The sequence below is a fragment of the Nerophis ophidion genome, linkage group LG06, assembly GCF_033978795.1.
Source record: "Nerophis ophidion isolate RoL-2023_Sa linkage group LG06, RoL_Noph_v1.0, whole genome shotgun sequence".
Taxonomy (NCBI): Eukaryota; Metazoa; Chordata; class Actinopteri; order Syngnathiformes; family Syngnathidae; genus Nerophis; species Nerophis ophidion.
The window spans coordinates 25,748,799-25,773,364 of NC_084616.1; the positions used below are offsets into that span (position 1 = coordinate 25,748,799).

Below are 24,566 nucleotides of genomic sequence, written 5' to 3' on the forward strand. Positions count from 1 at the left end.
TGTCTTTGTCAAATTGGATTGCTGCCTACTTTAGAAAATATGAAACATATCTAAACAAGGGTTGTCAAATGATTAACATTTTTGTTCATATTAATCATTTGATTTGAGGAACATTTCTTGTTGAAGTAAATAGTGAATAGATTATACAAAATGAGAAAATCTTTGAAAGTTAACTTAATATTTCAGGAAAGCAGATGCCAAGTTCATGACTTGATCCAAGTGACATGGTGGTCGGATGGGATCCACAGTTACACCAATGGCATATGTTCATGCATTTCAGTTGTTTCATGGACTGAATATTATCTTACTAGAGCTCACCCAAATTGGTCACTTGTGTAAAAAACATTCAATAAAGAAATAAATAAAGTTGTTGGACATGACATTACACAACTCAAGTTGTGGGCTGGTAGCCCGGGCTCCAAATGGATGTAGCAGTCCTAAGCTGCAGTAAGGACCTGCCAGCTCATGTATGCCCCCATGAGGGGCTGACTGACCATCGATTTCCAGGTGTGTTGATTGATAATTTGCCGTCCGATGGACGAGGCGTTTATTTATCTGATTATTTTTTCATCCAACTATACTTGCTAACTATGACAACTCCTGTCTCAAAGACATGATGCTGCAGATGTGAGTCATGCTTGACAACCAATAATAGCGGGTAAAAAGTAAAACAATGATTAACTGGGCAATTTGTGATATTTTACAGGTTACTTATTATAAGCACTTTTCTAGGCCATCACGACGAAGGGGATATGAAGGCAAAGTTCACTGTTTCTCCTGTCAAATAACTAGTGATGTGATGGTATGCGCTTCTGCTTTTTGAAACAAATCGAGGCTGCAAGAACGAGTCCCAGCCCAGGTTGTGTTAGATAGTAAAATATGTTGGATAAATCCAAAGTCAAATTCGTTTACTTTTATTTGTAAATTTAGGTTTTGTGTTAATTTTGCACTATAGAAATAATTTTTTGACAAATTATTTGTCATGTAGTCATATTGATGCAACAAAAGCATGTATTTAAGGTGTGAGTCCATCATAAATATTGTTTCCAACAAATTAGAAAAAAATGTATCTTCAAGTTGTGGTTGCGGCTGTTTTTATTGCATTCCAGCCTTGCATACGCCCCTGCCTCTTTGATTGGAAATCAGATTATTACTGTGCCTTTCTGAATGATTTTTGTTTTTTATTTACGGACTATCAAGAATATTTATGTTGTGAAGGAAACGAGGAGCATGCTTCACAACCAGTAGGCCTTCTACGTGTCCCTTCTGAGGTCTGTGGTCTCCAGTGCGAACAACCCTCGATAGGTGCCTCCCCCTCCTGGTAAAGACCATTTTGAAAGTTGGAAGAATAAGCAGGGGTTACCAGTAGCAGTTTCTCTATTCTCACCAATGTCTGTCGCCGATTTGTGAAAATGCCGCCATGTGCCCTCTGTTGATGGCCTGTTCCGTTACATTTCTGTTTTTATGTTATGTTATGTTGTTTTCATTTATCATTTACCTGCTACTTCTGGTTATGTAGGCCCTTGCCTCTCTAGCTTCTGTGGAGTTGTCATTGAGTCGGTGGAAGGTGGGTGCACTGAGCACACCTGATGTCTACTACCCTGTGGCTTTTAAAGCTGATTGCCCGCACCTATATCTATTGTTTGTATTGCATTGGCACTCACCAATACTATTTATTTTTGTTTTATTCTGCTTGTGCTCTGCAGAATAGAGACTTGCACCATTTCTGGGGTACCATCGTTAAACCGAGCGTAAAGAGAATATATTCATGTTTAACTAATAACTACCGGTATTGCTAAAAATCACGTTGCCTGAAACAACCTTGAGTGAGAATAGCAGACCAAACTAACTCTATACTAACTAGAGATTTCCGATAATATTGGATTGCCTCTATTATATACACACACAAACTCATGACGACATACCCTTACTCAAAAAATCCCAGTTGGGGAAAAAGAAAAAACCTTGAAAATGGATGGCAGTGGTAAGGACCCCCACCCTCCTAGGGTGAATGCCTGCAATTGATGTCCACTGAGTACAGTTATTGAATTGTTAAATTAGTTTTGTTAAGTAAGTAAATGGTTAAATTGATAGATAAAGTGGGAGTCCAGTCAAGTCAATTGAGAAACCAACAGATAGTCGTGGGGAGAAGGGTTACTTCGTCCAGGCTCAGCCGGTCAGATACGCAGATACGTCTAAAGCTGTGCTTGAAAGAGTGGTCCAAACACATATAAACAATATACGAAGGTTGTTCAAAATGTTTTCAAATATTTTCTGTGTTTTAGTGTCACCATTTATCATTAGAGGGTGAAAAGAATCAATAGATGAAGGTGAAAAAAAAGAAAAGTAATACGAAAAATTGTGAAAGAAAAAAGATGTAAATAAGCTGATGCATTTTAGTAAAATAAAAAGTACAAATCCCCAAAATGTTATGAGTACATAAATAATAAAAATCAATTCAAAGAAGTAAAGACATATCAAAAGTAAATGGATATAAATTAAGTACAGGTGTAATAAAACAGAAAAAAATATTGTATATATTATATCTCTGATTTTTGCATGAGTCACTTTCCAGACCTCAAGCAAACGGTGAAAACCTGTAGATGGATGCACCCCCCCAAAAAAAGCCTATTTTTGATAGGTCCTCAATACTGTATGTAGGTCTGATAAGCATCACCCGAATAATGACTCTGCAGTCTAACTAAAGAAGTTTGCCTAAAGTCAAACCTGTTAAAGTAAATACATTTTGTATATGATACATAAGTAATAATGATACTGGAAAGATGAATCAAACACATCAAACCATTTTTTGTCAAGAGTGTTTTAATAGTGTGGAGTTGAATAATGGTCAAATATTCAAATGTTATTTACACGTGTGCAATTCTGAGTATATAGTTGCCCAGTAGTAGTAAAAAAAAGGTAGACTGTAACAAAAGTGAGGATCTTTATGATGCAATTTTCAGGTGGTTGTCAGAAACAACGAAAACCATGGGATTGTCCTGTGCTATATTTACTACTGTATATTCCTTTTTAATTAAGATGGTAGACTAGAAACATACTATGTTATCTTGTTTAAGAAAGGAAATTATTTCACACTGTATGTATTATGGCCAATTACAGCAATTGCATTGTTTATTGAAAACAAGACTCGCAGGGCACCTCTGGATGAATGTGCGTCCATGGAAGCACTGGTAAAAGGTGGCCTTGTCATCACTATTGACATAAAGGTCATCAGGTTTTCCAACACAGAAGCCGCTACCGGAAGCAGCAGTTGTGGTGGTGGATTTGGAAGTGGTGGTTGTTTGGAAATTGGTAGTTGGTTGAGAATCGGTGGTTTTTGGGGGATTAGTAGTTGGTTGGAAATTGGTAGTTGGTTGGAAATTTGTGGTTGTTGCCATCGTGGACTGAGATGAGTTTGTGGTTTCCAGAGTTGGTGTTGGGAAATCTAACAAGATAAAGTAAATTATAGTGAAACAGATGAATTATGGACTTGTCAGACAGATTATTTGCTTTATTTTCAACAAACTCCTGACCTGAACCCAGAAGAGAGCGCAGGTAACTGATGAGTGGGTAGTTTCCTTGTCCACAGAACTGTCCATTGAAATCATCAAGATCCAGAGCCCAGATAAAAGCTCCTCCAAAATGTTCTTCTTTCAGGTATTGTGCCTGTGCGAAAACATGAACAGAGTGCCCATCCAGTTAAAAATATTAGGTTGAAGGCAACAGTGCTTACAGAGCTCAATGCCACACTGAATCAATAGTTGCATAGTTATTTTAGTTCATGTGATTCAAATGGTCATCAAATGTACATCCAAGAAGCTCACACAGCGATCAAATATCAATTAATAGATATGGCAGAACATTGTGAGTGTACCTTGGTTAGCTAATCTTAATAACTATTGGTAAACTACACTGTGAGAACTGTTTTTTACATAGCCTGTAATCACTTAAATTGTGATTAAAGTAAGCCATTTTTTACCTTGATTTCAATGCTCTGTCTGTTATCAAACCCAACCCATGCATTGCCTCTGATGGCATATGGCACCTTCTGCTCGTCAATCCATTGAAGACTTCCTACTTTGAGGAATGTGCAAATCTGTAATAATGAAAGAAACCAATGTTAATATATAAATAAATATATGTATGTACAGTATTTATTTTGGTTAGGCAGGTAGGTAGGTCAGTAAAAAAACTAGAGGCTAAATCATCCCTACAAGCCTGAGCTGGGAAACCTGCGAAACAGGCTTGTAGTAGTACAGGTAGTATTTTGCTCTGGGACTGTTTTTCTGCCAATGGAACTGGTGCTTTAAATGGGACAATGAAAGATTACCGCCAAATTTTTCAGGACAACCTAAAATCGTTAGCCCGGAGGTTGGGTCTTGAGCGCAGTTGAGTGTTCCAACAGGACAATGACCCCAAAAACACGTCAAGAGTGGTAAAGGAAAGGCTAAATCAGGCTAGAATTAAGGTTTTAGAATGGCTGTCGCAAACTCCTGACTTAAACGTGTGGACAATGCTGAAGTAACAAGTCCATGTCAGAAAACCAACACATTTAGCTAAACTGCACCAATTTCGTCAAGACGAGTGGTCAAAAATTCAAGCAGAAGCTTGTGATTGCTACCAAAAGTGCCTTATTTCAGTGAAACTTTCCTAAGGACATGTAAGTAAATATTAACGTTGCTTTATATACTTTTGACCCAGCAGAGTTGGTCACATTTTCAGTAGACCCATAATAAATTCATTAAAAAGCACCAAACTTCATGAATGTTATTTTATGACCAACAAGTATGTGCTCCAATCACTCTATCACAAACGAAGAAGAGTTGTAGAAATTATTGGAAACTCAAGACAGCCATGACATTATGTTGTTAACAAGTGTGTGTAAACTTTTGATCGCGATTGTGTATGTATACATATATGTATATATATATATATATATATATATATATATATATATATATATATATACTTGTTCATACTTGCATACTTGTTCAACAGGCATACAGGTTACACTGAGGGTTGTGATATAAACAACTTTAACACTCTTACCAATATGCGCCACACTGTGAACCCACACCAAACAAGAATGACAAACACACATTGGGAGAACATCTGCACTGTAACACAACATAAACACAACAGAACAAATACCCAGAATCCCATGCATCCCAAACTCTTCCATTATACACCCCCCCCCCCGTGCGTCGGTTGAGGTGGGCGGGGTTTGGTGGTAGCGGGGGTGTATAATGTAGAGCGGTTTAGTTTGGGATACATGGGATTCTGGGTATTTGTTCTGTTGTGTTTATGTTGTGTTACAGTGCAGGTGTTCTCCCGAAATATGTTTGTCATTCTTGTTTGGTGTGGTTTTACAGTGTGGCGCATATTAGTAAGAGTGCTAAAGTTGTTTATATCACAACCCTCAGTGTAACCTGTATGGCTGTTGAGCAAGTATACTTGCAGTCGCCTATGTGTGTTTGCAGATGCCTCATACAACATATGAATGGGCTGGTAAGCTGTTTGTTACGTTTGTACGTTTGTAGAGGGCGTTAAATGCATTGTCATCATAGCACGCCCTTATTATTGTTGTTTGGGTAAAAACCAGCAGACAGTCGAGAGAATGGTTGCTCGGAAACTCGGTAGTCTGCCGGAAAAATTGAGGTGGTTGGCAAATGTGATGTTGTCAAGCGGCATTCAAATAAAACTCGCAGGCCGCACTAATATTAAATTTTCATATTTAGGTGCGGGCCGCATGTTTGAGACCCCTGGTTAGTACATAGCACAAAGCAAAAAAAAAACTTTGTAAGTTGTGTTATTTCATTTTAAATTTCAAAAGAGTATTGTGGCTCCCATAGTTTTCTTTATTTTGTGAAACGGGTCAAAATGGCTCTGAGTGGTAAAGGTTGCTGACCCCTGATATATATACATATATATATATATATATATATATATATATATATATATATATATATATATATATATATATATAAGAGCAGCTCGAAGACTTCTATGGATATACTACAACAGAGACTCAGTTTTCCCTCGCCCAGACGCGGGTCACCGGGGCCCCCCTCTGGAGCCAGGCCCGGAGGTGGGGCACGATGGTGAGCGCCTGGTGGCCGGGCCTGTTCCCATGGGGCCCGGCCGGGCACAGCCCGAAGAGGCAACGTGGGTCACCCCTCCAATGGGCTCACCACCCATAGCAGGGGCCATAGAGGTCGGGTGCAATGTGAGCTGGGCGACAGCCGAAGGCAGGGCACTTGGCGGTCCGATCCTCGGCTACAGAAGCTAGCTCTTGGGACGTGGAACGTCACGTCACTGTGGGGGAAAGAGCCAGAGCTAATGCGCGAAGTCGAGAAATTCCGGCTGGATATAGTCGGACTCACTTCGACGCACAGCAAGGGCTCTGGAACCACTTCTCTCGAGAGGGATTGGACCCTCTTCCACTCTGGCGTTGCCGGCAGTGAGAGGCGACGGGCTGGGGTGGCAATTCTTGTTTCTCCCCGGCTCAAAGCCTGTACGTTGGAGTTCAACCCAGTGGACGAAAGGGTAGCCTCCCTCCGCCTTCGGGTGGGGGGACGGGTCCTGACTGTTGTTTGTGCTTATGCACCAAACAGCAGTTCAGAGTACCCACCCTTTTTGGGAGCACTCGAGGGAGTACTGGAAAGTGCTCCCCCGGGTGATTCCCTTGTCCTACTGGGAGACTTCAACGCTCATGTTGGCAACGACAGTGAGACCTGGAGAGGCGTGATTGGGAAGAATGGCCGCCCGGATCTGAACCCGAGTGGTGTTTTGTTATTGGACTTTTGTGCTCGTCACAGTTTGTCCATAACAAACACCATGTTCAAACATAAGGGTGTCCATATGTGCACTTGGTACCAGGACACCCTAGGCAGCAGTTCCATGATCGACTTTGTAGTTGTGTCATCGGATTTGCGGCCTCATGTTTTGGACACTCGGGTGAAGAGAGGGGCGGAGCTTTCTACCGATCACCACCTGGTGGTGAGTTGGCTGCGATGGTGGGGGAGGATGCCGGACAGACCTGGGAGGCCCAAACGCATTGTGAGGGTCTGCTGGGAACGTCTGGCAGAGTCTCCTGTCAGACAAAGTTTCAATTCCCACCTCCGGAAGAACTTTGAACATGTCACGAGGGAGGTGCTGGACATTGAGTCCGAGTGGACCATGTTCCGCACCTCTATTGTCGAGGCGGCAGATCGGAGCTGTGGCCGCAAGGTAGTTGGTGCCTGTCGGGGCGGCAATCCTAAAACCCCTTGGTGGACACCAGCGGTGAGGGATGCCGTCAAGCTGAAGAAGGAGTCCTATCGGGTCCTTTTGGCTCATAGGACTCCGGAGGCAGTGGACAGGTACCGACAGGCCAAGCGGTGTGCAGCTTCAGCGGTCGCGGAGGCAAAAACTCGGACATGGGAGGAGTTCGGGGAAGCCATGGAAAACGACTTCCGGACGGCTTCGAAGCGATTCTGAACCACCATACGCCGCCTCAGGAAGGGGAAGCAGTGCACTATCAACACCGTGTATGGTGCGGATGGTGTTCTGCTGACCTCGACTGCGGATGTTGTGGATAGGTGGAAGGAATACTTCGAAGACCTCCTCAATCCCACCAACACGTCTTCCTATGAGGAAGCAGTACCTGGGGAATCTGTGGTGGACTCTCCTATTTCTGGGGCTGAGGTCGCTGAGGTAGTTAAAAAGCTCCTCGGTGGCAAGGCCCCAGGGGTGGACGAGACCCGCCCGGAGTTCCTTAAGGCTCTGGATGCTGTGGGGCTGTCTTGATTGACAAGACTTTGCAGCATTGCGTGGATATCGGGGGCGGTACCTCTGGATTGGGAGACCGGGGTGGTGGTTCCTCTCTTTAAGAAGGGGGACCGGAGGGTGTGTTCCAACCATCGTGGGATCACACTCCTCAGCCTTCCCGGTAAGGTTTATTCAGGTGTACTGGAGAGGAGGCTACGTCGGATAGTCGAACCTCGGATTCAGGAGGAACAGTGTGGTTTTCGTCCTGGTCGTGGAACTGTGGACCAGCTCTATACTCTCGGCAGGGTTCTTGAGGGTGCATGGGAGTTTGCCCAACCAGTCTACATGTGCTTTGTGGACTTGGAGAAGGCATTTGACCGTGTCCCTCGGGAAGTCCTGTTGGGAGTGCTCAGAGAGTATGGGGTATCGGACTGTCTTATTGTGGCGGTCCGTTCCCTGTACGATCAGTGCCAGAGCTTGGTCCGCATTGCCGGCAGTAAGTCGAACACATTTCCAGTGAGGGTTGGACTCCGCCAAGGCTGTCCTTTGTCGCCGATTCTGTTCATAACTTTTATGGACAGAATTTCTAGGCGCAGTCAAGGCGTTGAGGGGTTCCAGTTTGGTAACCGCAAGATTAGGTCTCTGCTTTTTGCAGATGATGTGGTCCTGATGGCTTCATCTGACCGGGATCTTCAGCTCTCGCTGGATCGGTTCGCAGCCGAGTGTGAAGCGACCGGAATGAGAATCAGCACCTCCAAGTCCGAGTCCATGGTTCTCGCCCGGAAAAGGGTGGAATGCCATCTCCGGGTTGGGGAGGAGACCCTGCCCCAAGTGGAGGAGTTCAAATACCTAGGAGTCTTGTTCACGAGTGAGGGAAGAGTGGATCGTGAGATCGACAGGCGGATCGGTGCGGCGTCTTCAGTAATGCGGACGTTGTACCGATCCGTTGTGGTGAAGAAGGAGCTGAGCCGGAAGGCAAAGCTCTCAATTTACCGGTCAATCTACGTTCCCATCCTCACCTATGGTCATGAGCTTTGGGTCATGACCGAAAGGATAAGATCACGGGTACAAGCGGCCGAAATGAGTTTCCTCCGCCGTGTGGCGGGGCTCTCCCTTAGAGATAGGGTGAGAAGCTCTGCCATCCGGGAGGAACTCAAAGTCAAGCCGCTGCTCCTTCACATCGAGAGGAGCCAGATGAGGTGGTTCGGGCATTTGGTCAGGATGCCACCCGAACGCCTCCCTAGGGAGGTGTTTAGGGCACGTCCAACCGGTAGGAGGCCACGGGGAAGACCCAGGACACGTTGGGAAGACTATGTCTCCCGGCTGGCCTGGGAACGCCTCGGGATCCCCCGGGAAGACCTAGACGAAGTGGCTGGGGAGAGGGAAGTCTGGGTTTCCCTGCTTAGGCTGTTGCCCCCGCGACCCGACCTCGGATAAGCGGAAGATGATGGATGGATGGATGGATATGAAAATGAAGTGTATCATGTGAGGCTACATGTGAGCTGGCTTGTCAAAGGCTAAACTTACATTACAGTTTAGAAAACTGTTGAAATATGTAGACATTTGATTAGTCACAAACCTGAAAAGGACAAATGAGATACAATGGTGATGCCTGTTGTGATAATAAAAAAGTCAGGGGGTTCCAAATGGTGGCATAGTGAGTGTCAGGGATTATAATACAGTATGGGCTTCTGTAACTCTATGGAAAACAGCTTTACTGGGAAATATTTTATGGTGTTTACCCTCACTGTAGAACCTAAAAACCTATTATTTTTGCATTTGACATAACCAAAATTATCTTAGCAGGTTTTAATCCATTTAATTTTCTCAAACTACTGCACCTTGCCTGTCTCTCCATTTGTTCTCTCTGCCAGAAACAATGCAGTTAGCTGTAGCTATTTGCTGCCAAACTGAGAAAAAGGGACAGCCAAAGCAAACGGCACGCACCAAGACGCTAAAAAAGTTGCAATGAGTTTAATATGTAAGATATCAGACAAACTGGCATGGTTTGGCTTAGGCTGTGGCAAACTGTCCAGCATCTTGTAAACAGTGCAGCGTTTAAACTGCTGTAGCAAGCGAGAGAGTCAAATATTATTGCATTTCTTTGTTTTCTCAATACTTTTTATTACTTGATTTTATTATGTGCATCTTTGAATTGTACACACATATATATATATATATATATATATATATATATATATATATATATATATATTATTATTTTTTTTTTAATTTAACGTTACATCCCTAATGGTTACACTTTTCAGTGGTCCCCTCCAAGGTTTCTCATTGTGCCCATTGGGTTGAGTTTGTTCATGCCCTGATCTGAGCCAAGGATGTTGCTGTGGCTTGGGTAAACTTCTACCATACTAACATAATCCACTGATGTCACATATTAGAAAACATCAAGCGGACCGTTCGGACAAAGTATAAAGGAAGACAAGATTGTTTTATAAATATCTCCACAATGCCTCCATGGTTTGATTAAAAAAAATTCAAGAGTTATGCAGATCCTAAATACTCATAAGCAGCTATCATTACGTATGAAAAGTTAGTTTTGCATAAAAAGGCCCCTTTGACCTGGCCACCTGACCTGACCTAACATATGGTTTGCAAAAATAGACATGGGTCTAAAGTTCTTAGAACATTTCCAAGAAGGCGGTTTGTTTACTCAATGGAACATTAAGAAATGAAATGAACTAGTCTGTTGACCAACCTCATAGTAAGACCAGAACCCAGCTTCACGAGTGTAGGGCCCAGCTGAGGCCGGTCCGTTGGCAGGCGCTCCAACGCCATTAGATGCTGAAGTTGTACGAAATGTGCGCCCGTATGTGGCAATACCGACATTGAGCTTGTCTGGAGAAGCTCCTTGGTCTCGCCAGTATTTCATTGCAAAGTCCTATAAGAGGGAAGAGAAAAATATGTATTGTGCACGAAACTCTTATGATTGCATAGCAGTAGTTTGTTGTATATTTTACTCACTGTATTGTAGTAGATATTATCCCCTTCATCAAAAGACGAGCGGTAAAGGGGGCTGTTGTGACCGGTGAATGGGTCCCATGCTCCATGAAAATCATAGGTCATGATATTCAAAAAGTCTAACAACCTGTTTGACACCACAGGACATTTTAAAGCTTGCATAGGAACAAAACTAGCTGTCTTCAACAAACCTTACCCACTTAACTTACTTAGAAACTTGTGCAATCTCATAACCATTGTCAATATTTCCCTTGCCAGCAGCCACTGCAGCTGTGAGCAACAGGCGTGGCTGGTTGGTCCTTGCAGCTTCTTCCTCAAAGGCGGCCAGTAATTCCTACATGTAATTAAAGATAATTAGACATGTTTCTGTAATTTGAGATCATTTAATGTTCTTCCGGCTGACCTGGCAAAGCACTGTGAACCTCATTTTATCCTCCGGTGGACTCCCTCGAGCTCCAGGATACTCCCAGTCCAGGTCCAGTCCGTCAAAGCCATACTCTCGCAAGAATTTGATGGAAGACTGGATGAATGTCTGGCGGTTGACCGGGGTGGAAGTCATGATGGTAAATCTGTTGGCATGGGAAACAGTGTTTCATATTACCAGTCATACCGGTGTTTGAATATTGCCATGACTACTTGTTTCGTTCATTTCAGACTCACTGTGTGGTTCCAAAGTTCCATCCACCAACAGCCAACAGCGTTTTCAACTGGGGGTTTCTGTTACATGTATAAATCATGTGATTAAAAACATACAGTAGTGCTATCAGCATTTTTAAATACACATCAATTTAGACAGTTAATATGGTATCCGACATGTACTTAATTGCTTTGTGTGCAGTGATTAGCTTTTAACTGTGTCTTTTTGTTTCACTTGTGGACTTTGTGGTTACTTTGTTACCATTATTATTATTATTATTATTATTATTATTATTTTATATATTTTTTTTGCTTGGTTGTCTGGTTGTGTTTTTCGAGACAGCTAGTATAATTTGTCTGGAATTCTGGGCCCCATAACACCCTCCCCCACAACACTTGCCAGTCGGGGGCCTTAGGAACTGTACCCAATATGAACGTTAAAATCTTGTCCCGTTGACATCGTGTATTGTCTCATCTCATGAGATGAATGTATCGTCAAACACCTATTTTATTTCTGTAGCTTCATGGCAGCCCCGGTTGAACTCTTATTCTGTCAGTTTTGAGAATGCTCTATTTTGTCCTAAATTAAGCATTTTCAAGCATAGCAATTGTTAAATGAATAAAACAAATCCTACAGTTATATTGACTCACTATATGACACCAAACTAACCAGGCCATGCTCTTCATTATTGTGGCCACTGGTTGGTTCAGCATTACTATATTGTGGTGGTTCTTAACCTTCGTCTTGTGTTAGGGTCGGCACCGAGCCGTTTTAGTTTTTAAATGCATAAGAACACCACATACATTTATTTTTTTGCATCAAAGCTTTTTGACTTTGTCAGGAACTTCTTTGTCAACAAAATAAAACATTTTAATTTTTTTCACTAAATTATAAAACGCTCTGGTAGAAATTATGCCCTTGGTGTTGTTAGGGTCGGTTTCGACCCAGTTATAAAAATAAGATGATAAAGCAATGATAAGAGCCGAAACTGAACACACTGACAGCCAGCTCCTCTCCCAATCATGTGAGCTTTAGTGGATTCTCATTTTACCTTGTTATCCTGTACAAAAACAAACAAAAGACGGACACTAAAAGTGTCACTTTTTGCCACTCTGATTTTGTTTTTTTATTAGTTTTGGAACTAGTAATCTATTTCTCTTGATTTCATTTGCTTGATTGGTTGTTGTTTGTTTGATGTTGGATTTCTGTTGCTGAAAAAAATACGTTTTAGCCTTTTTCTTGAAGTAAATATATATGGGTCGAAATTGACCCGTAACACCATAAATGTTACTATAGTTAAAATTCTTAAAATGAAAAAATAAATAAAACACATTTATTTAAGAGATGTGTTCTAATACCCCTTAGTAATGGTTAGGTAACACAACAACCTTTTTTTTATGTATATGATTCTCTTGAGGTTCGTTTTACCATTTTTAAAAATTGAAATCGAGGGGTATACTGACAAAAAAAGGCCCAATGGCCCAAACCAAAAATATTAAAACCAATATTTTCAAGGATAAGGAAGACTAACGAGGTAACCAAGAGATGAGAAACAAATTGGATGATAGATCATTGTTTTTAGTGTATTTTACAGCTGATTTAAGACATGGGTCAAAACCGACCCGTTAACATAAGAGATGGTAACAGAAAGCTAACACAAGAGGAAGGTTAAAGGTTTTTTCTACTTAAACCTTCTCAGTGGTGTTGTGGTTAGAGTGTCCGCCCTGAGATCGGTAGGTCGTGAGTTCAAACCCCGGCCGAGTCATACCAAAGACAATAAAAGTGGGATCCATTACCTATCTGCTTGGCACTCAGCATCAAGGGTTGTAATTAGGGGTTAAATCACCAAAAATTATTCCTGGGCGTGGCCACCACTGCTGCCCATTGCTCTCTCACATCACAGAAGGTGGAACAAGGGGATGGATCAAATGCAGAGAAAAAATTTCACCACAATCATTGGTACCTTAACTTTAACTTTTTCACCAAGTACCACCTCAGAAAACTCCTGGCTCTCCAAGTATCACCATAATGACCAACATTACAATAGCGTTTAGGCCTAAATATTCATTACAACCAGGCAAAGGTTTTATTCAACAAGTATATATAATATTTTGGCCACTATAGCATTACACACAATTTGAACAGTAACACTGTGTTTGAATGTTTAAATAAGTGATTATTTGGCGTACCACTAGATGGAGCCTGCGTACCCACTGCTGTATTAAATTAAGAGAATGTAAAAGTGACTAAAGGGAGTTATTTAAAAGTCTAAAGGGCTCGCATAATGTTAAAAGTTAAAAAATGTTTAATGCTCTAATTTATAATAATGATTCGTACTTCACAGAAATTCCTTTATCGCGGTCATTTCCGGAACCAATTAAAAGTGGTAAAGGAGGCATTACTATATTCGATATTTAAATAGTAGTTACCATTATAGTCATTTTGTAATTGTCATTCAACGTCACTATAATTCAAATTTTTTAATTGTCGTGTTTGGTTTATGGGTTTGTTCCATGAGATGTTTTATCAATGAAAAAAATTTAAGTAAAATGTGAATCCTGATGAGGATAAATTTGGAATCTTGAACGCTATACATTCAATAAAATGGTTCGATGCATCTATAAAAAGACACATTCCATGAACAATTAAATGTGGCGTTAAGCCAACAAATCGTCAATATAACATAAATGAGGCGTGGTGATTTTAAGTTATGAGTCCTGTGCTTGAAGCTGAATATATTGTTTGGATGCATTTTATTTAACTATCCTCACCAGAGCTTTGAGTTTTTGTATTGTATTTACTTCTATCGATGAGCATTATACAAACCACACTTTTCTATCATAAAAAAACAAACAGACATTGCAGTCTCACACAAACATGCTTGCAAGTTAAAAGAAAAAAAACATTGAACGACAGAAGCTAACTGACCTTTGCTTGAGTTGATTGAAATACTTATACATAACTTCATCGTTCCATTCGTAGGTGGACAGCTCATTAGAGGGGCTAATGATTGAGAAGGCGTAGATCAGATGTGTGCAGAGGTTGGGGTCCACATTTTGGGGGAAATATTTCCCAACACCTGGCCTGTACTGGGACCAGTTGGTGAAATAGCACACCAGCTTGCTGGAAGACACTGATTAACAAAGGAAGAGCAATGACATGAAAAAAAGCTCACCTTGGTAGTGAAAAAGGCTATTGTGAAAATAGTAAGTGATATTGCAAAAGCATACCGATTTGGAGGCACATCAGAAGTGACAATCCTGGGGAAAAAGCATTCAGTTAGGGATATGCTGATGTTATGCCACAGCCTTTAGTCTAAATAGAAACAATGCGCTTACCAGTCAAGACCTTTAGGTGAGCCATGGTGTGACCTCCAAACTATGAAAAGAAAGGGACTTGAATTTTTTGCAATTGGTTATGAATTCCGCCGTCTGCACAGCATAAATAGATGAACAAGAACTGATAAAAACCTCTGAGGTCTTTACTGGTCCAAGGTGATTGGGTGGATGTAAGCATTTTCTGTGTGGGAGTGTGCTTTATAGGTATGATAAGAAAGGGGACAAAGGGGCATGGGACAGCAATGAGATGATGATCCCTTGGGGCACAATTGGCGCTGCAAAATATATCCCATTAGTTGAGTACTTTCTATACTATCTATCTTTCTTGTAAGATAAGACAGAACAAGCACAACTAAGGTTATGTAAAGGCTCCTCTACAGATAAGAGCATCTTGATAATGGTGGATTTGTCTTCCCACGAGGAGCACAGTTTTATTTATAAACCAGCTTCCTGTAGTTTACATTTCTGCTTCTTGTGTCTCTGATGTACCTACGTTTAGCCTTCTTTCTACTTTTTGTTAGGAAATTATAATAGAGTAGAACTACACCCGATTAGTTCCGCAATAGGGTAACGAGGCAATTAGGTATTTGATGAAGCACTTGCAAACACTACCCCACTATTTTGTCTACCCCAGTAGAAAAAATAGTGGAAGATGTTTCAAATAGATGTAACATCGCCTATTTTCTCAGCAGCCTTTTGAGTGACTATGTTTCCATGCACTAAATTAGTCTAATTTCTCAAATAGATCGGCTCTAAAGAAGCATCCTACAACCCATTGAAACACCTTCATCTGATCATGTTTGGCTTTTGAGAAACCAGACTAACACGCCTCGATCATGCGACTGGAAACCAGGGGCCTCATACAAATCTTGCGTACGCACAAAAACCTGCCGTACGCCATTTTTGATGGCAAAGATCTGCTGTCATTAGGATGCTAACTGCTGGGGTCGTCATATACTCCTATTCAGATGAATAATGTCTCAAAGAAACGGGACGACTACGAAGACAACATGCTTTTCGTCTTGTCCTCGCCAGTATTGGGTCCTAAATGGCTGTCAAAGTCTACCAATTTGTCGGAATACCTACTCAGACTTCTTCTGTGCAGGTGAGAGGCATGATTTATGATCTATAATAAACATCCAAGGAGCAGGAAAGCGAGGAAGCAGCAGACCACTGGATGATGTAGACATAGGGACACACGGAAGTGATCACAGCGCTGCTATAAATAGTTTGTCTGCGTTTGCGCTTATCATAACAATACACTAATACTTGGTTAATAGTCAAATCACAAAATCTACATTTAGTATTGTCGGCGCATTTTGAATGGTTACTTATTGCATTTTAAGGGCAAAATAGTGGAGCTCCAATTATTTAATGTATTTAGCATAGAATGCATTAAAAAATCATGTCTTTCATAATGATTGTAAAAGATAGGCAAAATGCCCCAAAAAATGTAAGTTCCCTTTTAAAACGAGTATCCAACATCAATGTATGTGAGTCAGAAAAGACTAAATTCATTGGTCCTCTTTATTAACGATGACGGATTAATCTGTAGTAATCCATTCATTTTGACAGCCTTACTCAATAATCAGCTGTATTCACTGATGTACTCGAGCTGTTTTTTTCGGGGACAAAATAGTTTTCTGTTGGAGAACTTTAAAAGAATGACTGCTGACCAATATTTGATATTTTATATTGCGTCATGATAAATAAAGTTTAATCAGTGTTTGTTTTTTCCACAGAAAGGTCGCGGCCATTGAAGTGATCTCGTCACGTCAGTGTGATTATGTGTTAAGCGCCATTCAAAACGAATTTTGTTATGTGTACAGGATGAGGAAACGGCACAGACAACAGGGAAGTCGTATTTAGCTCTATGTTATTTATTATATATGCATCCATCCATCCATCCATTTTCTACCGCTTATTCCCTTTCGGGGTCGCGGGGGGCGCTGGCGCCTATATAATAATCAGAAATGAAGCCTGTAATATATCCAAAAGGTGTATGGTGTGGAAAATATGTGTGGCAATTAGCTGTTGAGTGTTACCGATAGTGTTGAGCGAATGAGGCGGGAGAGCAAGAGGGAAAAGGCAGCGCTTGGAGGTCCGTGAGCAGGCAGAAAGTCGGGGGCTATAACAAGGCGTCGAATGTCCGTGTCCAGCCGGGAGGTCGAGATCCAAGCGGCAATCAGAGAAGCAGAGGGAGCAAGGGGAGAGGAGACACAACTCGTCACGCGGGAATGGAGGTCTGCTGTTGGAACGACAAGGACGGGGTAGATAACAGAGAGAGAACAGGTTTGCACAGAGACAACAATTAGGCTTACTGTACAGGACAGGTAGCTACGTTCTGGCACGGGATTGCAGGTTGTGCAGGTTTATGAAGGCAGGTCCTCTCATTAGTGACAGGTGCTTTGAATGCTGATGGAAAGCAGCTGCCACCGGAGTGATGCGTGCAGGAGCGTGTTCAGAGGTGTGTCTAGCCGTGACATAATTCCGGCGGAACTTTAGATAAAACTGAAATAATTAGTTTTTATTGCAGCGACATCCGGTATATAAAGCGTAACATATAAGTATATAAAGCGAAATATGACCGTGAGGATGGCGCCGATAGCATGAATGCTACAAGGACAGCAAAAAGGGGACAGAAAACTATGCTGGCTGAGTTTACCTGCGTTTAACACAGATGAATTAAACACAGCCTTTTTGAAATTGAGGCCTCCAGGTTTGATTCCTGCTTCTGTCATCCTTGTCACAGCTGATGTGTCCTTGGGAAAGAGACTTTACCCACCTGCTCCCAGTGCCACTTACACTGGTTTAAGTGTTGCCTAAAGGACATATATAATGGGTTTCACTATGTAAAGCTTTGAATCTCTAAAGAAAAGTGATTTATAAATAGACCTCACTATTACTCTATCTATTGATATACTGTACATCAGTACCTTGTTTTCTTTATTACTACAAAAACTTCAAAACTGTGCACTTATTTCTTACAATAAATACTGTCACCCATTTTTGAGCAAATCAATGATTTGCAGTTCAGTAAAACATTTAAAAATGTTCCTGTATGACAGTGTGACTACAACCTTGCATCCGTATCCAAATATTGGGGTATTTTCTGAAGCAAATGTAATTCATGCAAGCAAATAATAACATGTGATTAATCACAGTTCACGAGTGTGATTAATATGATTAAAAAAATATTCACTTGACAGCCCTAATTTTTACTTTTCTTCCCGTTTGACTTCATACAGGAGGACGTGTATGTCGACTTTAGAATCTTGTCATTCAAAGCAACAATCAGAGCGGCTGCCATAAACAATAACAATTATCAGTTATATCGCCTTCCTCGCTGGAAAAGTAACGATAAGATGTTTTTTAACCTACATGATGTAACTGTAGGTTATTTGGTATGGCAGCAGTTTTTTCAGGGTTCAGTAAAATGAACATTTGTGAACATTTGCTGTATGGTTAGAATGAGACCCAAAAGTGCATAGCAAGCCACGTGTAAGGTCCATTTAGTATATATGTATGTTCATCATATATATCATATATGTATCAAATATATATATACATGTATGATATATACATGTATATACCATATATATAAATCATTTGAGCGTTGCACTCTAAGGATTTCCACCAGTGGTTCCAAAACTTTCACAGTCCTCAACCCAACAGATATTTGACCGGAAACCATATACCCACACTACTCCTGCACAATAAAAAAAAAGAAGCTTAAACCACTGTTTGTAAACACAATCTTATTTTGACTTATTTCTCACCTGTTTGACATATATATTGGATTTTTTTCTTTTAGGGGTATACAGTACAATTTCTGCACATACTGTATACCAGGGGCCTGTACTACAAATCATGATGAAGTTAGCCAGGATTTCTCCTTTGTTGTTCGGTTTGGTAAAAATCAAAGAGGTTGGTTAGGCCAGTGTTTTTCAACCTTTTTTGAGCCAAGGCAGATTTTTTCTATTGAAAAAAATCCAGAGCCACACCACTAGCAGAAAACATAAAAAAAATGAAACTCAGCAGCCGATATTGACAGTAAAAACTCATTCACGCAATTGTTTGATATAAATTCAATCCATAACCAACCATGCATCACTGTAGCTCTTGTCTCAAAGTAGGTGTACTGTCACCACCTGTCACATCACGCTGTGACTTATTTTGAGTTTTTTTGGTGTTTTCCTGTGTGTAGTGTTTAATTCTTGTCTTGTCTTCCTATTTTGTTGTTGGTTGCCATGTCATATGGATGTACTTAGTGGACGCCGTCTGCTGCGGCACACGCTGTAAGTCTTTGCTGTCGTCCAGCATTCTGTTTTTATTTACTTTGCAGCCAGTTATGTTTTAACTTCGTTTTGTATAGCCATCCCTAAGCTTCAACGCCGTTTCTTTGCAGCACTCGCCTTTTGTTTATTTTTGGTTAAAGCATTAGATACCTTTTTACTGCCTCCTATTGTCGTCTGCATATTGTGATCACGACAAACCATGTTGCTGATATCCACAAAGCAGCTAGCTACCTGCTGCCACCTACTGATATGGAAGAGTATTACACGGTTACTCTGCCGCGCTCTAGACAGAACAGACACTCAACAACGGCATATTATTTGCGGATTATAATTACTGGTTTGCAAAAAATTATTTTAATGCAATTTGGTGAAATGACATCATCTTTCACGGCACACCAGACAGTATCTCAAGGCACACACTAGTGTGCTGCGGCACAGTGATTGAAAAACACTTAGTTAGGCGGTGGCACTACACTGAATAATAATATGATTACTCAAGCCAGGATTTTCTAATCTTGTCAGGGGCGGAGTTAGCAGCAGATGTTCAATCATAATCATGAACATTGTGCCGACAACATTTATTTTACTCGGGATTGGGAAGAACAATTTGTAAAATCATATATGAAGGTAGTCTACTTGCTAAAGGGAACACTGTTGCAGCTGCTAAATGCTGGAGAGAATTATTAACAACAACAAAAAACAGATATGTGAATTTACTGCATCATTAGACAACAACGACACACCGTATGACCTGCAATATACTACTTTATTTTAATGGTGTATTTGACTATTATTGTTTTATTCTTTCATTTGCAACCTCGGTGATGTCAGACAAACATGGTAGCATTTACAAATTAAACATTTTTTAAATATGTTTAATGCAGGAAATGACAAGGATATTGATGCATTTAACAGAAATGAAAAATAGAATTAAGAATCAAGAAGCAGGACCCAGCACACGGGCTGAGGAGCTGAGGCGACAAACAGAAGGAGATTCAGTTCACTTTTAGCAGGGGTGTCAAACTCGTTTTTATTGAGGGCCACATCCCACTTAAGGCCACCCTCAAAGGGCCACTTTTAACAGTGAATAAAATATGATTATAAATGTATGAGGATTCTTCTCATGATATTATTACAAAATTGCCTATGCATTTATTGTAATATATATTTTTTTTACACACGCTGTGGCTTTTGCAGTAAAAAGCAAAAACAAAACTGACACCTCAGTGGAAGGAATTTTAACCTAGTGTGCAATTTGCGGTGGTTTTTACAACGTATTATTACTAGAGATGACCGATAATGGCTTTTTTGCCGATATCCGATATTCCGATATTGTCCAACTCTAAATTACCGATTCTGATATCAATCGATACCGATATATACAGTCGTGGAATTAACACATTATTATGCCTAATTTTCTTGTGATGCCCTGCTGGATGCATTGAACAATGTAACAAGGTTTTCCAAAATAAATCAACTCAAGTTATGGAAAAAAATGCCAACATGTCACTGCCATATTTATTATTGAAGTCACAAAGTGCATTATTTGTTTTAACATGCCTCAAAACAGCAGATTGGAAGGTTAGATCCAGAAAATGACATACCACGGCAATGTATTCTGATGAAAACATTAGGCAGCTTCGTAGGAATGCGTGTTGGCGGTAGTAAATCCGAAAACCAAAGCTGGATAAGCACAAAATCTATTGAACAAATGCCAGTCTGGCCACTGTTGTCAAATCCTGATGTAGTGCATACATTTAAGTGGCTCTTATGCATAAATAACTGTATATACTGTACCAGACAGTGCATGCAGTCATCTAGTCAATAAACAAATCACAGGGTAATTCCTCAGAAAATGCACTAATTAGTTAAAGGTTGCACCACGTACTGTAAAAAAAAAACAGTTCTCATTTCGAACGCAAAAGGCCTGAGCAACTAAAGGTTTACGTGCATTAAAACGCGTGCAGACTTAATAGCACTTGCAAAGCTGATCTACTAAACTCGTGCTTAGAGGATTGCGACTCTTGAATGAACAAAATGAAGAGCGCAATCCATTTAGCGTGTGTCTTCATATATGTGCTGATTACTAAAATATCCACACTAATCATTTACCACTTGCAATGTGATTTATCAAAGTTAAAACTGTTCTGCGGGCGCTGTTTTGTGTTCATATGTTTTTAATGTTCTTTTACCACCGGCACAGTTGTGCACAGATTAGAAAGGAGGTGATCGCGAGACAGACGAAAGAGAGAGGGAGAGAGAAAGATAATTTTTGTCTGTGTGCTTATCAATGCCATTTTATAATTTCATAGCTGTTGGACGACAAAAGGGTCTGTATAAAACAAATTAAAATGATCCGTTTTGGTGTTAGCTGGCATTTTTTTAAATGTTTTTTTTCATATAGGGTATTATCTCTCGCTATATGAAAACATCCAGACACACCATCACAACACAGCATTTCCTCACAGAGCACAACCTCAGCGTGTTAAAAGTAGGTTATGTTGTTTGGATTTATTATTGCAGAGAAAATGTGGCACATTTATATTTGCATGTTGCATGTCAACAACATAAAAAAATGCCACAGGTTGGACCATATGACATAAATGAGTGGTGACAGCCGGTGCACATATCATCAATTGTATTCCACATTCTACGTAGTCTTACCTACTCAGTGGCCTCGTGGTTAGAGTGTCTGCCCTAAGATCGGTAGGTTGTGAGTTCAATCCCCAGCTGAGTCATACCAAAGACTATAAAAAAATGAGACCCATTTTCTCCCTGTTTGGCACTCAGCATCAAGGGTTGGAATTGGGGGTTAAATCACCATGTGGCACGGCTGCTGCCCACTGCTCCCCTCACTTCCCAGGGCGTGATCAAGGGGATGGGTCAAGTGCAAAGGACAAATTTCACCACACCTAGTGTGTGTGTGACTATCATTGGTACTTTAATTTTAAGTGTTAGTAGGGCATCCACATTATGCCCACCAATACTTTTATAGTTTGCACACATTATTTAAAACTTGTTATTTGATCTCAATTGATCAAGCCCTTAGTATGTCTACAACATTTTATGCTTCTCTTTAATGACTATGTATCACAATATAGCACAGAGACAATAACCACACTGCTTGAGTAAATATGTGCTTTGTAAAAAAAGAAAAATTGAAATTTTGCCGGTCATATACAATAAATAAACCAATAGCTCGCAACGCCTTTCTTTTTGTCAAAGTAGCTCATATAGTGGTAAAAGCTGAATACCATTCATGCAACACACATAAGTTATAGTATTTTGAATTGAGCAGGACCGATGTCCCTTACTGAATAATATTTGTTTTATTTCTGTTCAGTTATACAGTTACTGTATCTGTTTAAGAAAAAAATATTTACTTTGATGTGTTAATTTTGTTATTTAGCACCCTCCCTCCCAAAGAACTGAAAGATAGTTTGTGTATATATATATATATCTATATATATATCTATATATATATAGATATATATATATATATATATATCTATATATATATAGATATATATATATATATATTAGGGCTAGGCAACGATTAAAAATTGTAATCGAAGTTAATCGCACTATTTCTCCGATTAATCGCGATTAACTGCATTGTATACGCAAAGGCCAATAATGAATTCAAAAGTAGTGTGTAGTGCACCTTTATTGGAATATTCTCCCACATGAACAAAAGCGCCAAAAAATTTGTTGTGCAAACACAATTTAAATCAGTCCTTGTTAAACAGTAGCAGTTAAATAGCATATTTTATGAAAATCAACTCAAAAAATGCCAGGGTATTTAAGTTATCCTGTTTGTTATGGAAAATAAATATAATCTACATACAAATCTCTGAGCCACAATCATAACATCCGAACTTGCAATTTCTGAGGTAACAGCAGAAACATTTTTTTTATCAGGTATCTTATGTTTAAAAAACCTATATTATAGGTAGTGGGCTGTTTTGGGGAATTTTTGATCAAATTATCCATGGTAGCAAAATTAATAATGTTGTGTTTATTATGCGTAGTGCACTTAAAATAATTACGATCATATCTAGGAATTGATATGATGGGAGTTTTCCGATTATTTGCTTGGTGCTTTGATAAACTGAACGCATCATATACATAGTACTATATTGTGATGTTATGAGCCATGGAAAAAAGAAGGAGTGACGAGCATGCGCGGTAGCCCGGTATAGGTTGTGTGTCGCCATGACGGCATCTTGTATGTTGTGATATGCACGCTCTGAAAGCAAACGTTAAGAACTCAGCCAACACTCCTCGTCTACATTATTCATAAATAAACAGACAACACATATGCTCCGCTGCTTCACAGGCCGCTGGATGTAGCCGGCAAAGTATTCCCATGCTAGCTAGCCGGTCTAGCAAGCACGCGTCTATCAGTCCAAAACGGCCCGATCTATCCACATTCAGAATTGTCTGGCGGTCGTAAGTGATCCCGGAGTGACCACGCTGTAAGCCAGCCATGAAATTTGCAGAATTGTCCGATATTTTTGCCAAATGTTCCATCTTTACCAAGAGCCCCTCGACGCTGAAGCCCGTCCAGGCGCCGCCATCTTGTTAAGAAAAAGCGTTAACAAAATAAAAGCATGTAAATAACATACGCAAATGTGCGATAAAATAATTGTCAGCGTTAATAGATTGATGAGTTAACTCGTAATTAACGCATTAATTTGCCCACCCCTAATATATATATATATATATATATGTGTGTGCGTGTGTGTGTGTGTACTTGTACTACTCCAAAATATGTGTTTAAATAAATTCTGGTTGGGGTCAAAATACAAACCCCATTTCCATATGAGTTGGGAAATTGTGTTAGATGTAAATATAAACGTAATACAATGATCTGCAAATCCTTTTCAACCCATATTCAATTGAATGCACTACAAAGACAAGATATTTGATGTTCAAACTCATAAACTTTTTTTTTTTTTGCAAATAATAATTAACTTAGGATTTCATGGCTGCAACACGTGTCAAAGTAGTTGGGAAAGGGCATGTTCACCACTGTGTTACATCACCTTTTCTTTTAACAATACTCAATAAACGTTTGTGAACTGAGGAAACTAATTGTTGAGGCTTTGAAAGTGGAATTCTTTCCCATTCTTGTTTTATGTAGAGCTTCAGTCGTTCAACAGTCCGGGGTCTCCGCTGTCGTATTTTACACTTCATAATGCGCCACACATTTTCGATGGGAGACAGGTCTGGACTGCAGGCGGGCCAGGAAAGTACCCGCACTATTTTTTTACGAAGCCACGCTGTTGTAACACGTGCTGAATGTGGCTTGGCATTGTCTTGCTGAAATAAGCAGGGGCGTCCATGAAAAAGACGGCACTTACATGGCAGCAAATGTTGTTCTAAAACCTTTACGTATGTACCTTTCAGCACTAATGGTGCCTTCACAGATGTGTAAGTTACCCATGCTTTGGGCACTAATGCACCCCCATACCATCACAGATGCTGGCTTTTGAACTTTGCGTCGATAACAGTCTGCATGGTTCGCTTCCCCTTTGGTCCGGATGACACGATGTCGGCTAA

At 40.3% G+C, this 24,566-nt stretch overlaps 1 protein-coding gene across 2 annotated transcripts; it reads right to left on the bottom strand.

The window, feature by feature from the left end:
- Nucleotides 1–2,805: 2,805 nt before the first annotated feature.
- LOC133554429 (acidic mammalian chitinase-like) lies at nucleotides 2,806–14,920 on the bottom strand. 2 transcript variants are annotated; one of them, XM_061903189.1, is made up of 12 exons: nucleotides 14,836–14,920; nucleotides 14,704–14,743; nucleotides 14,596–14,625; nucleotides 14,294–14,498; nucleotides 11,389–11,445; nucleotides 11,132–11,297; nucleotides 10,938–11,062; nucleotides 10,732–10,855; nucleotides 10,466–10,648; nucleotides 3,980–4,096; nucleotides 3,534–3,666; nucleotides 2,806–3,445 (listed from the first exon to the last, which is right to left on the bottom strand). In XM_061903189.1, exons 2-12 carry the CDS (start codon nucleotides 14,726–14,728, stop codon nucleotides 3,105–3,107), a joined length of 1,506 nt encoding a protein of 501 aa, XP_061759173.1. In that variant the 5' UTR covers nucleotides 14,729–14,743; nucleotides 14,836–14,920; the 3' UTR covers nucleotides 2,806–3,104. The 2 variants fall into 2 exon arrangements, with proteins under 2 accessions (XP_061759173.1, XP_061759172.1); XM_061903188.1 differs by having other exon boundaries at nucleotides 14,704–14,890.
- Nucleotides 14,921–24,566: the final 9,646 nt, after the last annotated feature.